The sequence below is a fragment of the Aquila chrysaetos genome, chromosome 26, assembly GCF_900496995.4.
Source record: "Aquila chrysaetos chrysaetos chromosome 26, bAquChr1.4, whole genome shotgun sequence".
NCBI lineage: Eukaryota > Metazoa > Chordata > Aves > Accipitriformes > Accipitridae > Aquila > Aquila chrysaetos.
Window position 1 is genome coordinate 1,851,666 of NC_044029.1, and position 13,325 is coordinate 1,864,990.

General features: G+C 39.6%; 1 protein-coding gene across 10 annotated transcripts in view; it reads right to left on the bottom strand.

Annotated features, from left to right (window-relative positions):
* Positions 1-13,325, bottom strand: part of ANO4 (anoctamin 4) — a 211,002-nt gene that overhangs the window by 63,808 nt on the left and 133,869 nt on the right. For 9 of the 10 annotated variants that reach the window (XM_030002886.2, XM_030002885.2, XM_030002894.2 and 6 more), the window contains 4 exons: positions 9,949-10,049; positions 9,591-9,692; positions 6,839-6,883; positions 1,953-2,084 (listed from right to left, as the gene is read on the bottom strand). In XM_030002886.2, coding sequence (XP_029858746.1) covers positions 1,953-2,084; positions 6,839-6,883; positions 9,591-9,692; positions 9,949-10,049 — 380 coding nt within the window. The remainder of the gene's footprint in view (positions 1-1,952; positions 2,085-6,838; positions 6,884-9,590; positions 9,693-9,948; positions 10,050-13,325) is intronic. The other variant, XM_030002892.2, reaches the window with a different exon arrangement.

Consider the following 13,325-nt stretch of genomic DNA (forward strand, 5'->3'; position numbering starts at 1 on the left):
AAGTAAATGAATTCCAACATAATAGACTTGACTATTAACTGATACTAATAAAATCATTCTTTTTAACTCTACATTTCCAATTATTTGATACCCGCACTCCACAACCAATGATTAAAAGCACATACTAAAGATGTTCTGAAATGCTCTAATTACCGACTTACCCTGAAATTCTTGGAACAATTAAAATGCCTGCATGCAACTCACTAGACGAATATTGAACAAGTCATTATATTTCAAAATTCTAGTGAAGCAGAGTAAGACAGACACAGCCAACAGGCTGGAGCATGATGGGAACACAAGAACCCCGTCAGAGCCAGCACCTTTTGGGAGAAGGAGGGTAGCTCAGCCAGCATTTTATCGGTCCCCACACAAAAGGAAAGGAAGACTACACAGAAAGCAAAACAGAAAATGTCAGGCCTGCTGGGGAGTAAAACTTCAAAGTCTGCAATGATGTAAAAGAAGTGCCAAACAACAGCAGGAATGTTAATGAAACTAACACAGTATTTAATAACACCCCCTGCCAGTTTACCAACACAAATGAGAGCAAGGCAGAAGAGTGAAAAAAATGTTCTGCTTCATATATGCCAATTCTCCTTCCAGCCACGAAAAACCTTTATGTGCTGTAATTTTAAGGGAAGTTAATAGTTAATATTACTGTTAATAAAAATATCAACCCAGATGTCCCCATTTCTTAATTTTTTATTTTCACTGGTCTATTATCGAACTAATTTGCTCCTACTTTTCCTCTTGCAGGGCACAATAACCGACCCATCTTTTTGCTCAAGTATCGGAAGACTCTGTAGTCTGAACCTGATGTCTATTTAGGGCACAGACATTTAGTGGAGATAACCCCGGCTGGTGACCGGTGCTAGGGGCAGACTTCTACTGAAATTTCCCTGGAGATTTGCACCTGGTTTTGTTTTTCTGCTGTATTTGGAAAGACACTACTTATGGCAGAGGAGGTCTGTTTTATTCATTCCTATTGCAGCTAATAAATCCAGTCCCTGAAAACCCGTTCATTCAAAGCGAGGCATTCAAGAGCATTACATCAGCTTGGCTTCTCCCTGAATAAAATCACATATTTCAGATTTTTAGCCTTTGAGCTGCCTGTAATTCATTCTGTTAACCTTCTGTTAGTACCCTGGTTAGTGTTGCCTATTCTTTGTGATTTTGTTCTCAGTTAGTCAATGACTGTTTCCCATATCACAAACACTGTAACTACCCATAAGACACCCTCTTTCTCCAAAATTTGTCAGCCCTGAAGTTCAATGTGGGATCAGAAAGCCACGTGGGGCTTTTTCTGTTTTGTATTTTGCAAGTGAATAAAGGCTTCTAGTAGTCAAATGATTTCTCTAGTGACGTTGGTGCAACACTAGTGCCACTGGTACAGTTGGACAAGTGTCACTGGATAGGTCTTAACACTGGCATTTTACAAGCAGTTTTGCTTTCATAAAAGACAGAGAAATACAAACAAAACAACATTCTCTGCTCTCTTTAGAGTTCTGTTCGTTCTACAATCGTAACTAGGAATGAAACACAGTATCAGTTTGTTATCGACCATCAGTGTTAGAAGGACTAATTTTGATTATGCTAAAGACATAGAAATGCTGAAAAAGAAGTTTTAATCACATCTTTAAGAGACAAAGAACAACTGCAATTCTGACCCGAGGGAGAATTATCCATTTGACTACTTTAGGGATGTAATTGAAATTCCAGTGAATTAAAAGGAATATTTCCATTGATTTCCTTTAGCTTTGAGCTGGACCTTTAATTATTAGAAATGCAGACAGACTTTATGCTCTCTCAGGACTCTCTATCTCTCCCTTTTTGTGACAAAGAACTAATTTGAAGGCACTAGTCTTTAAGACTTGAGCTAAGAAATTGATTTTTTCCAAGGTGAATCCAGAAGGAAAACTTTTCATCTTGTAATTGAGACATAATAGAATACTCACTGATGGATCCTTTGTTGGCTGAATGGAGCAGTATAGCAGTCATTCTCCTCCAGATCTGGCAGTGTCTCCTTGTCCAGTTTCATTGGCTTTCTAGGCAACCATCCTTGAAACCTGCTTATTTGTTTCTCGATCCTGCAGCACATGAAAAGCGTGAGCATTTGAGATAGTGTTTTTTCACTACATTACAGAGCACTTACAAAGAACACATGCTGGCAAACTAGGCCACTTAATATTTACAACCAGAAAAGACGCAACGTCTTTTGACTTCTTCGAGGCAGACCAAATTATACACGCTGAACTTCATTATTAATAACCAGCTTTCAGCATAGAAGTATCTTATTTTGTCTCAACAGAAAAGCAATGCTGATGGTACACGCTGCTATAAATCTCATTAAGCCCAGTAAGCTCTTGGCAACTCTCTAAACCTTTATTTCTCAGCTTTTCAGTTAGTTTAAATTTCAGGCCTAACTGACACACTAGACTTTGGACATATAAACATTGAGACAGCAGAGACTGTGACAGAGAGCTTTGGCAGCTAAGCCCCAGCAAGTTACACCTCTTTACTCTCTCTATATGGATTCTTACCTCACAATTGATGCTATAAAAAAAAAAGGCTACTTTGTTCATTTGGTTCAATTGTAGTGTCTTGCAATACTACAACCTCCATGAAACCAGAATACTCAGTGTATAGATTAATAGATGACTGCTGCGCAGATTCTTACATTTAGAAGGTAAAAGCAAACTAAGATCAAGCTGGAGAAATGGCAGATTTAACTGCAGGTGCACTCATGCAAAGATGCACACTGAAATGAAGGGAAAGGGAAGAATCAGAGCTGATTGGAGAAGACAATCTAAACCAAATTCAAACCCAAACTAAAATGTTATAATGAAAAACACATAAGAAAGATGAGATGATACATCTGGCACAATAAGCCCTACACTCTCAGAAGTTCCTAACACCTTGAAGTCCTAATCAGTGATCTCTGCCTGCAAAAATCATAGACTACAAATTATGGACTATGCACATACTCCAGTCACTGGATGAATCTTTCCAGGAGTGGAGCTAAAAGGCATGAATTGACATCATTTGAACTTTAAGACCAGTTCTGGATGAAGCTCAAGGACTGGAAATGTAGTTGTTTCTTTTCTTTTGACAGAAGTCAGCACAATAACTCTATGACCAGCAAATGCTGTGAGCTCTGCACAGTCACTTGGAGGGAGGGCAATCCATAGCCAAGCAGCTAAGCGTGTGGGAAAGTGACGTGAAATTACTACATACTTTCATTTAAAACACGTATAATATTTCCTGGAATATTCATCCTTCTCCCATCAGGTATTTTTATCTTGGATAAGAAAGCTAACGCTAATTTTTAAACATGGGCACATTTCAAAATTGTAACCAAACTAGCTCTTACTTGTTTTGATACCATTTGTGTATTCCCATTCTGGGAATAGCATGGCAGTGCAGGGCGCGCAAATTGACCATCAGGACCGTTGGGAAAAACTGGAATGTGTATGTGAACATAACATAGGACTCATACTAAATTAATCGTGAACTCTTCCCGGGCAGTGTTTGCTCTGGCCCAGCAGTTCAGAGCACCGCGGAGGTGGTTTGCAAAAGTCCGCGCCCGAGTGCCGGCGAGGAGTCAGATCCCAGGGCTGCAAAGGGCCCGACCACCCGCAACTCCAGCTGCAGCGTCCAGCCTGACAGCCTTCAGCTCGGCTGTGCACACCCCGGTAGGAATGACAACGGACAAGTAAATTCTCTGTAGGGGAATTCCCTGTCTCTTGGCGTCCAATTTTTCCTCTGTAAAGGCCACAAGCTCTGCGTTACTGTATATTCAGGAGGCTTAGCGAGTCCAGGTACGGAAAAGGGAAGAGGAATCAGGCAGAAGGGTTTTCTAAATATCCCGTTCCATGCTTATTTGTTAACTGAAATCATTTGAATTCTCTAAGCTACTAACACCCTTGCTAATCTGCAATCCTTTCGCAGTCATCCTGCAAGTCAATGTGCACATTTGAGATAGGCGTGCTGCAGGTTTATCACACCACGCATGCATGCACACAGGCACAGAGAGCTTTCCCCACTTCAGAGCAATGCATTATTCATGTTGGCTTCTCACTGAATTTGACTGGTTTGCCATTCCCAAGGCTCAGACTACTTGGCATGCTCAGTGAGCCTGGTGGCAAACAGGTCTGAGAAGGTTGCAAAGCCTTTCTGCAAGGCCCAGAACATACAGTACAGCGATCTCCAGGGAAAAAAAAAAACCACCTAGTTATCTCCTTGGAAAAGAAAAATGACCAGATTCTTAAATTGCTCCAGCGCACTCCAGCAATGCCAACAGCCAGCAGCGCAGGCTTTGTACTCTACAGGAGCACCTCTCAAAAAAAAAAAAAAAAGAAAAAGGAAAAAAAGAGTGGTGCTGGTGCTAACAAACACAGACACATAGTGTTAAAAATCTACTGTGTTTTATCACTTCTTGAATTCTAATCCACGCCTCACCTTCCCTTATGGAGAGGCTTATATACCCAGCTGAATAGGGGAGGGGTGTTTGGAAAGCAGAGCAACCTACCCTAGAACAGCAGAGTGCATGGAGTGATGAGGCACTGTAGAGTTAGCCACAACGAAAGAGGAGAGTGGAAGATTTGATAATAATATCCTTCTTAAATTCCTTCTTTAAAAACACTCATTAGCCTCATAAGGCAAAAAATCATTCTCTTAATTCACACAGCGTCTCATAGACAAAAGTCTCTTCCACTTCAATCCTGCCCCTGCTCTCCAAGTCTAATCTTTACCCAGTATCCTCCTTCTGAAGATACATACTGTGCTTAACTCACAGAAAGGGTTTCTCAAATAATTTCAAAGAAACTGTTTTCTCACTAGGAAGTGGGGTAGGGATAGAATTGTTCTTTCAAAGGAAAGAGGAAGTTAGGAAAATAAAAAAAAATGTTTTGAATCAAGACTGATTTTTATCTGCAGGTCAGCTTTGATAGAGCTTTGCGCATATTGTAGTGCTAGATACTGTCTTAGTTTAGATTTTAACCCCCCTGCAGGTACTGTATAGGTACCTGACACCCCTCCTTTCCTCTAAAACATATTAGGGGAGTTTTGTTGTTTGAAATTTTGAGATCACTAGAATTTTTCAGAGAGAAAATTCAAGTCAGGTTGACAAGTTGCAAGTGACCTGCCCTGGGCTTTGCCTTGTAACAAAAGTCGTCTTTAAAATAAATTTTGCCCCAATGTCAATATAATGTGTGGCCTAGCTCAAAAAATGGACCATAGCTTCAGTTACTTGTAATCTTCACTGAACTAGGAGTAGAGGAAATAGATACTTATATCGAAGCTGTATATCTGAGTTTCACATAAATGAAAATAAAGCTGAATATGTTTTCTTTTTTCCCACTGGGACTATTCAGTTATAGCTTTTCCGCCTCAAGTAGCTATTTATAGACCAGAACACAAAAATTGAATTTAGCCAAGTGTTCTCATCACTCAGGAACTAAAATACCAGAAAAAGATCATACCTCTTCCCATACTGACTTCAAATTGCATCCTGACTCTTAAGAAAATGAATGCAAAACGAAATTTCATACACCACATATAAATGTTAGAATCTTCACCTACTGCTTCCTATCTATTGCTTTAGTCAAAGCAGCCTTGTGTTAATTAAAATGAAGACAAATTCCAAAGTTAACAGCCCCTGTAGTATTTATTATAAGGTGGGGATGGGAAGCGGGGGAGCATCAACAAGCTTTAGAAGAATCGTGTGCGCCTATTAGCCTGTGCCGACTAGGTAAAATGCCATAACTCCACAAAGTGCCCATTTGGTGCTTACTAATATAAAGAAGCAAATACTATAATGTGAGATCAATGCTGGTACTCTCAAGTCACCAGCACACCGTGATAGAATTTAATATACAAAATCCTTTTTAATATGCTCATACAGCAGAGTGATAATATGTGATTTACTTTCCCGTGGATGTTCATCTACTGACGTTATCTGCAAAGTGATACAGCTGTTTACTCCGAAATGCAGATTTTTCAAATTCAATTCTTCTCTCTCAGAGGTTCATGGGAATATTTCCACTGACCTCAGAGTGACACAGTAAATCAAATGCGAGACCTTTTTGAAAACTGCATCAACAGCACTGTGGCATTAAATGCCAGCCTATGATCTGGTCTTTGCCAAGCCTGTATATTTTTTAGGCTTTTTGGAGACATTTTCATTTAACTGTCCAAGGTATCAAAAAGAAAATGCAAACTGCAGCATCAGAAGGTTTTCATTGCATTGTCATACATAAACCAGGCATCAAACATAACCTTAAAGATATTTAATAACCAAGTGAAAGTACTTCAAAGATTCTTAAAAAATACTCATCTTTCAAGATCAATAACGTTACACCAGAGATGAACTCGGTTCATTGCCTTCCTATCTACCGCCAAAGTACTAAGCATCCTGCCAGAGGAAGCAATAAATAAATAATGCCGTCACTATTACAAGTAAGCAAGGTGCATGGAATTGAAAAAAAACCTGTAACTGTGGTATTTTAACCCCACAAAACTCCCTAATGAGCTACATAAAAAGAGATACAGTGTTTGCACTAACACACTTATTGTTCTTTAAAAGACTCCATCAATTGAAAAATATTTCCTTATTCCTAAAAAAGACAACACAGACAAAATGAATTGCCTCTTTCACACTGCAGATGCCTTAAAAATGCAACTTCTGTGTTTGTTTTTGCAGATACCCTAGTGTCTAATGACTCCCTCCACTCTTCCTACAAACACAGCTGATAAACTTTTCCCTCCAGCTTGACCTTAACCATTTTTTTTGTTACTGGGTCCAAATGAACATAAACTGGACTGGCATAAGAATTGTACTCACCTATTCATGAACTTGTATCGGCGGTGCAGGTAATAGATTTTTCTCCTGGAAGAACAGCAAAAATGAAGCCAGTCGAGAAGAAAACCCATCGTCAGTTACAGTATGAACTAGCAAGGAAGGAAAGGAGATTGAAGACAGAAGCCTGTAAGAGGTGGAGGAAGAGACTAAAAGAGAGATTAACAGAACTGTCGCAGGAAGCCACACAGACTCTGGTGGCGTTTGAATTGCAAGAAGGTCATCATTTTCCCATTGTCTTCTCCTTTTCGCCTATTTGTCATGTGTGAAAGACAGGGACCCAAAGGTGTTTCTATTTCAAAGGAGTCCATAAACTGCTGCAGGAATTCTATAGGACTGATACAAATACGGATAAATTATCTCACGTCCACTAGTGAATTACTGAAGCTGCATTCGGTGAAACGCAAGGGGGAATCACTCAGAAAAGCCAGGAAAGAGGTACCCGACGCTGCAATATGCCGTAACACACGCAGTACCAACCGGGACCAGTGCTTGCTGTTGGGGTAACATCCCTTGAAACAGAACATAGGCTACGCAAGCAAACGAGCATGTGCTTGGCAAGCCCCCCCCGAAGTACGCAGCCTCTCCCTCTGCCCCGCAGACAGGCACAGCCGATTTCTGTTGTCAGCGCAATAATCTGCGTGGGACCGCGCACGGGGAACCAGGGAGCAGACGCGTGTGCCCCCCACGCTCCTGGTCTGCTGCCCGACCAGCCCCGCAGGCACACCGCAGCTCTCAGGACTTCAGCAGAGAGATCACGTCTTCATGAGAGTTAAGAAAATCCGAGGGCTTTTAGGCGTGGGTTTGGGACTGACACTCCTTACTGGAAGGTTTGGGTGCCTGCCTGAACTTCGGTTACCTCCTCCAGAGGCTGACTTTGTCATCCGCTGAAGGTCACGGCTAAATCAAGGTGGTTTCTGTCTATTCTGAGAGGTTCCATCATGTAACGCTGAACTGCACCACTTCTGGAAAATGAAGGGCTTGCACCACACATATTCTGAATATTCATTTATATTAAATGTACTGTAGGGATGCTGTTAGGGCCTTGGAAGCAAGCATGGTTGGGAGCTTTCTAAAATAAGGCAGCACTGATGCTTTATGAACTATAGAAAAAAACCTGGTTCATATTCCAGGTTAATTTTCAGAACTTAGAATCTAAATAACGCATAATATTTTGACATTATTGTTATCAGTGCCCATATTTTGCTGGTGAAGTAAAATTTTCAAAACAATTTCATGTTGGCCAGCATCCTTTGGCCAACTCCTCCACAAGATAGTGTTATTTATCTTGCTCTACTCGGCAGGAGCAGAGAAGGGTCAAAGCTAAGTGTTTCTGAAGATGCCATCCACTTCATGATTTTGCTTCAGATATTCAGAGGTATCCACTGTTTTGGCACCCCTTCTTTGAAACACCAAGGATTTTATTCACTGATGCATGGGCCTTCAACAATTCCAGCCTAAAATATTGGGTGTTGTAAGCAATCAGTAGCCCTAAAAACAAGGGGTTAGATAAGGGCACCTTGAAAGAGGTAGTCTAGACTAGGGGACATTTTGTAGAATGCTGGTCCTTGTTTTTAAATGGTAAACAGTACTGCTGCTCTTAAAATAAAATTTAAGAGCCTACCCAGCAGACATCAGTAAATCACCATGATTTCCCCTTAACAATACTGTAATAATTCTCTCTCTATGGAAGTGGAAAGAATGAAGCCATGATCCTGAAGCAGGTCAAGAAACCTTTAGTGATTTTGATGCTTTCTATATAATCTGTACGGCATCTACTTTGCCATCTGCTGAGAGATAGATTTCAAAAAAGGGACTTCAGATCAGGAAAGAACAAGCTACTCAGTGTCTAAATTCTGAGCTGCTGGTGTATTTCTTAATCGTGAGACCTTATCCTCCTGCTGGGGCAGGTTTGTCTCAAGGAATGCCACAGAAGTCAAAGGAGGTACACTTTTGGCCCAGCCCGCTGTTTCTATGGCTAGAACACTCTTTTAAAAGAATATTAATATCTTGCAATGGCTTGTGATAGCTTTTATATTTTTCTCTTTAGCACTAAAAACACAAGAAAGAACAGTTGAAGATTTGCTGTGAAAATGAAAACCAAAATACATACAGAATAAGCCTGCAATTTTGTACTTAATTCATACCCATTTTTCCTAGCAAGTTCTGTACTGCTACAGCTTGTCTCATACCAGAGGCATTTTTCATCCTTAAGTAAGAAGAAAACAGAAGAAATCCTACAGAGGACACCAACTCACTAGTTGCATATTCTTGATCTGATCCTTTTCTTGCTCAGGAGTAATTCCATTAAAATCAATGGAGTTATACATCTATAAACCCTGCCAATTAAAGAAGAATCAAGACCTCTCAGTTCATGGGTTTTGGTCAGTTCCAGTGGAAGTCTTTATGCTATTTTAACAGTTCTGATAACCAGCAGAGTAAAAATCAATATTTTACATAGAAAATTTCATAGCCCAACATGCAAATAATATTAAATAAATGATAAAAATAATCTGAATGACAATGTGGAATGAATTTGGTTATCAGTAGCGTGTAATGTAAGTTCTTTATTTTCTCCACAGAAAAAAGCATTTATAGTCTGAATCGTTCTCCTGTTAGATGGGATACTTATTTATAATCTGTATTTCCATAATTACACACTATGCAAGCAATTTACAGGTGCTGAACATACCAGATACGTCCAACAGACATGCACCTTCTGTGCTGCCTTACGTACCTGGATCTTCTTGACCTCCCATTGATTTCAATGAAATGTCCATTTAAAAAACAGCAGCGCACAAGTATGCAGGGGGCTCCAGCATTGAAGGGGTTAAAGGGCCTAAGGATAGAATACCCCATGAAAACAGCTGCACTGCTACAGCTCACCTTAATTTCAAACCAGTATTGTACTGAAATTTCAGGCATTAACAAGAAACAGCAATGAACAGGGTATCTAAGGTACTCCATTTATATTTTCTAAAGATGTGGGGTATCTTACAGAAGAGCTTTTCCATGTGCATTTTGGTGTTATCATTACATTAGCTTTACAGTATAGTGTGACTTTGGAGGTTCAGACAAAATACAACTACACCTACCTGAAAGGCATTCTTACGTTCATTAGTTCAGCGTATTTGCCCAGGACCTCCCAAGGGGCATGCAACTTCACAAAGATGATGTCACTGTTTGTTAGAGATGACTGCAAAAGAAAAACAAAACAGCCACCGGGCCTTACTTTTTCAAGTAAAAAAAGAAAGAAACCATGGGTCAGTGGCCAATATCTATTTTTTCTGGTCTTGTGTCACCCCTCGCACTTCCTGAGTCTTCCTCAAGCACGTGTAGTTCTATCAGTATTTTGTCAACTCGTTTTCCTTCTGGTTTCCTGAAAGCCATGCTGTGGCTCCCTTCCGGGCTGCACGTGCGTTTCCTTCCCACGGAGAAGAGGACACGGAGGGGAGCCTGACATGCAGTTGTGCGTCACCCGAGTGTGGGGTGGAAATAGGGTGGGTGGGTGATTCTGGGTCTGGAAGTCAGGTCCTGAACTTCAGCTGAAAACAAAATGGCAAGTCAGGATCTGATTCTGCCAGTTGACCTGGTTTTCTGCACGCACACAGAAGTGCAGATGTGTGGAGGCACATCTAGCAATCAAGAAAAGTTTGTATGAACGTGTGGTCCTATCGTTGTTGCCCCACATGGACAAATAATGAAGTCCCAGCTACGGAGCCATGGTCTCCAGCTTCCCTTCCTTCAGCTTTTCCCTCTTGGCCCCATGAATTCTGGATGTTACAACTAAAGCCAGCAGGAAAAAGGAAATCTGATGCTGCCCACAGCATAAAATTGTACAGATTTGATGCCCAGAAGGGTCAAGGCCCATGACTATGCCAGCAAGATCTCTTCGCAGTGCTACTATCTTCTTTTCTATGGGTTGTATGTCGTGTGGAAAAGAGCTTAATGTAGGGTGTGGGCAGCAGAGAGCTGTTACCTGACAGAAGGCTGTCTGGCGAAGAACGGAGAACGTGCAGTAAAGAGGAGAAGGGGAGAAATTTAACTGTGTTTGCGCTCAGGAGGTGAAATAGTGCTTTACAAGAAAGCTACAGCAGAGTCGGCTGAAGCCGACACGAGAACACCGACATCCACATGTTAATACTGGAAGATGAATTGTTCAAATTCTAATGAAAAGCAATGAAATTCTCATAAAATTGCATACAATACAGCTTTAGACAGCTGAATGGTCACATTAACAGGGAGAATTACTACAGGCTGAGTTTGAGGAATACCCAGGAAATGCGTAAAGGGGTACAGGGTATGAGAAAAGGAAAGCGTGAAGACTGAGAAAACCAGACAAGAAAATTGTTAGTTGGCTTTAGGAATGACTTCCTAGTTTTTTAGACATTGTAATATATTCAATGTTTCTCACATTAATTCTTGGTTAACACAACTTACTAGGAGTTCTTAAATCTAGTATTGTTTATCTGGGAGCTACAGTGGCTATATGGGCAGGAGGCTCACATTTATATTTTTGATGCCTATTTGATTCTTCCTCCCAGTATCCTGATAGATGCTGAAATTACTGAAACTGCTATAGCATGTAGCTAAAACATGCTAAAGAGTAGCTAAAACATTATTAAAACATTAATAAAACATTAAAACATCTTTTAAAATTAATTAAGCATTAATTAAAACATTATTAAACCATTAATTAAACATTAATTAAAACATTAGAGACGCTAAAACATTATTACTAGTTTGTGCTAGGAATGAAAACTCCAACAGTTAAGATACAAATATATGATTTTCTTTAGCACATTAAAAAAAAGGAACCCCCCGCCAACCCAGTCACTACAGAGTTAACTTTTTTTAAAACAAATAGAATATCAGAATCCTCAAAAATGGACACAGAGAAATATTTGTACCCAAAGTACTATTGGGCTGCATGAAAAAATGGATTTAGCGCATAATGGCAGGAGTGACTTTCTGGTATTAAAAACTGCAAAAAAAACCCCTTGCTGTTCTTTCACTCATGACTTTCTGAAAAATATTTCAACATGAAATGATATAACAGCAACAAAATGCCCCAAAGAGACTTGCTTCAGAGACAATGAGTTCAGTTGTACTCTTTCCATTGACTTTTATGGATTCCAAATTAGGCCTCTAATGATGTTTTTCTTTATAGGTATGTTTCACAGATTATCTTTTATTTTCCCATGAGACTTTAGCAAGCAGATACCACAAAACCAACACTAAGTTCTGCTACTCTAAAAATTTCCTGCAAACTACTCTTTCAAAGATGAGGTTAAGTCAGCAGTGGACTAGCAATTTTGTTATAAACAGCTCGGATTAAAAACAAACAAACAAACCAACCCCATTAAAACTCAAAAGAACTGTCTAATAGGCCCAATCTACAGAAGGAAACTATGGTCCTAACACACCAATAAAATTTGAGAAATGGAGGAAATTTATTAAACACAGCCTGTAAATTTAGTAATGGCTATTAAACAGGAAGCCTATAGGCATTTTCCAGCACATTGTAGTTTAAGCCACACTAGATATGGCAGCCACAGTAACATGACTTGTGGAGATGCTGTTTCACAAGTGAACACTATCTTCATCTAAATCTGATTTCATATGTGTTACACGTTTTCACATGGAAACATGAAAAACTTCCATATAGTTATCACAGATATAAATACAAATGTTTAAAGAATATTTTCTACTCAATACCTTGTAATGTTATTTTATCAGCTTTGTCAACAGAAGATCTAACCAAAAGACATTTGGGAGGTTCAGTTATTTTCATAAGAAAGAGATAATAATGCTAAATTATTAATATGGAAATCCATTTCTCTTGGGTTTGCTCACGTTGAGTGTTCATAAAGGAAAGCACTAAGAAAGCTTGAGAAAAACAAGATTGGAAAGAGAAGAACAAATCCAGATGGAGGAGTAATTGAATGAAATGTCACATTCACTTAATCTAAGGAGAAAATAACTAATCAAAATACCAAAAAAAAATATCAAGAGCACCATCTTAGTTACAAAAATACTTTAGTGAATGGAATCTGCTAAACTCTCTTTGCTAGATTAGTATGTAGACACAGTATCCTTCAGCTTCTAAATGTTTCATTGAGAGGAGAGGAGCATTCTTCTGCTGTAATTGACTTTCGAGGCCTGGCTCATTAAACGGTTTGGAGAAGTAAACTCAATTTCACATTATGGGAACACGCAAACAAAAATCAATGTAACATTGCTCCCCTTGGAAATTTAAATAAGACAACTATTGACATGAGCAATCTGCTAGAAAGTGATGTCTAGATGATGAAGAAAGAAAAACAGAGGAATCAAGGGGACAGACAATGAGATAAAACCCTTTGCAAACACAAAAATGGAATAAGTGTTTGGAATTGACCTGTGGCACCACTGCCTATAGAGTTATCACCATATAATAATTGCAAGGCCATCAACGTTCAAATTAATTAGT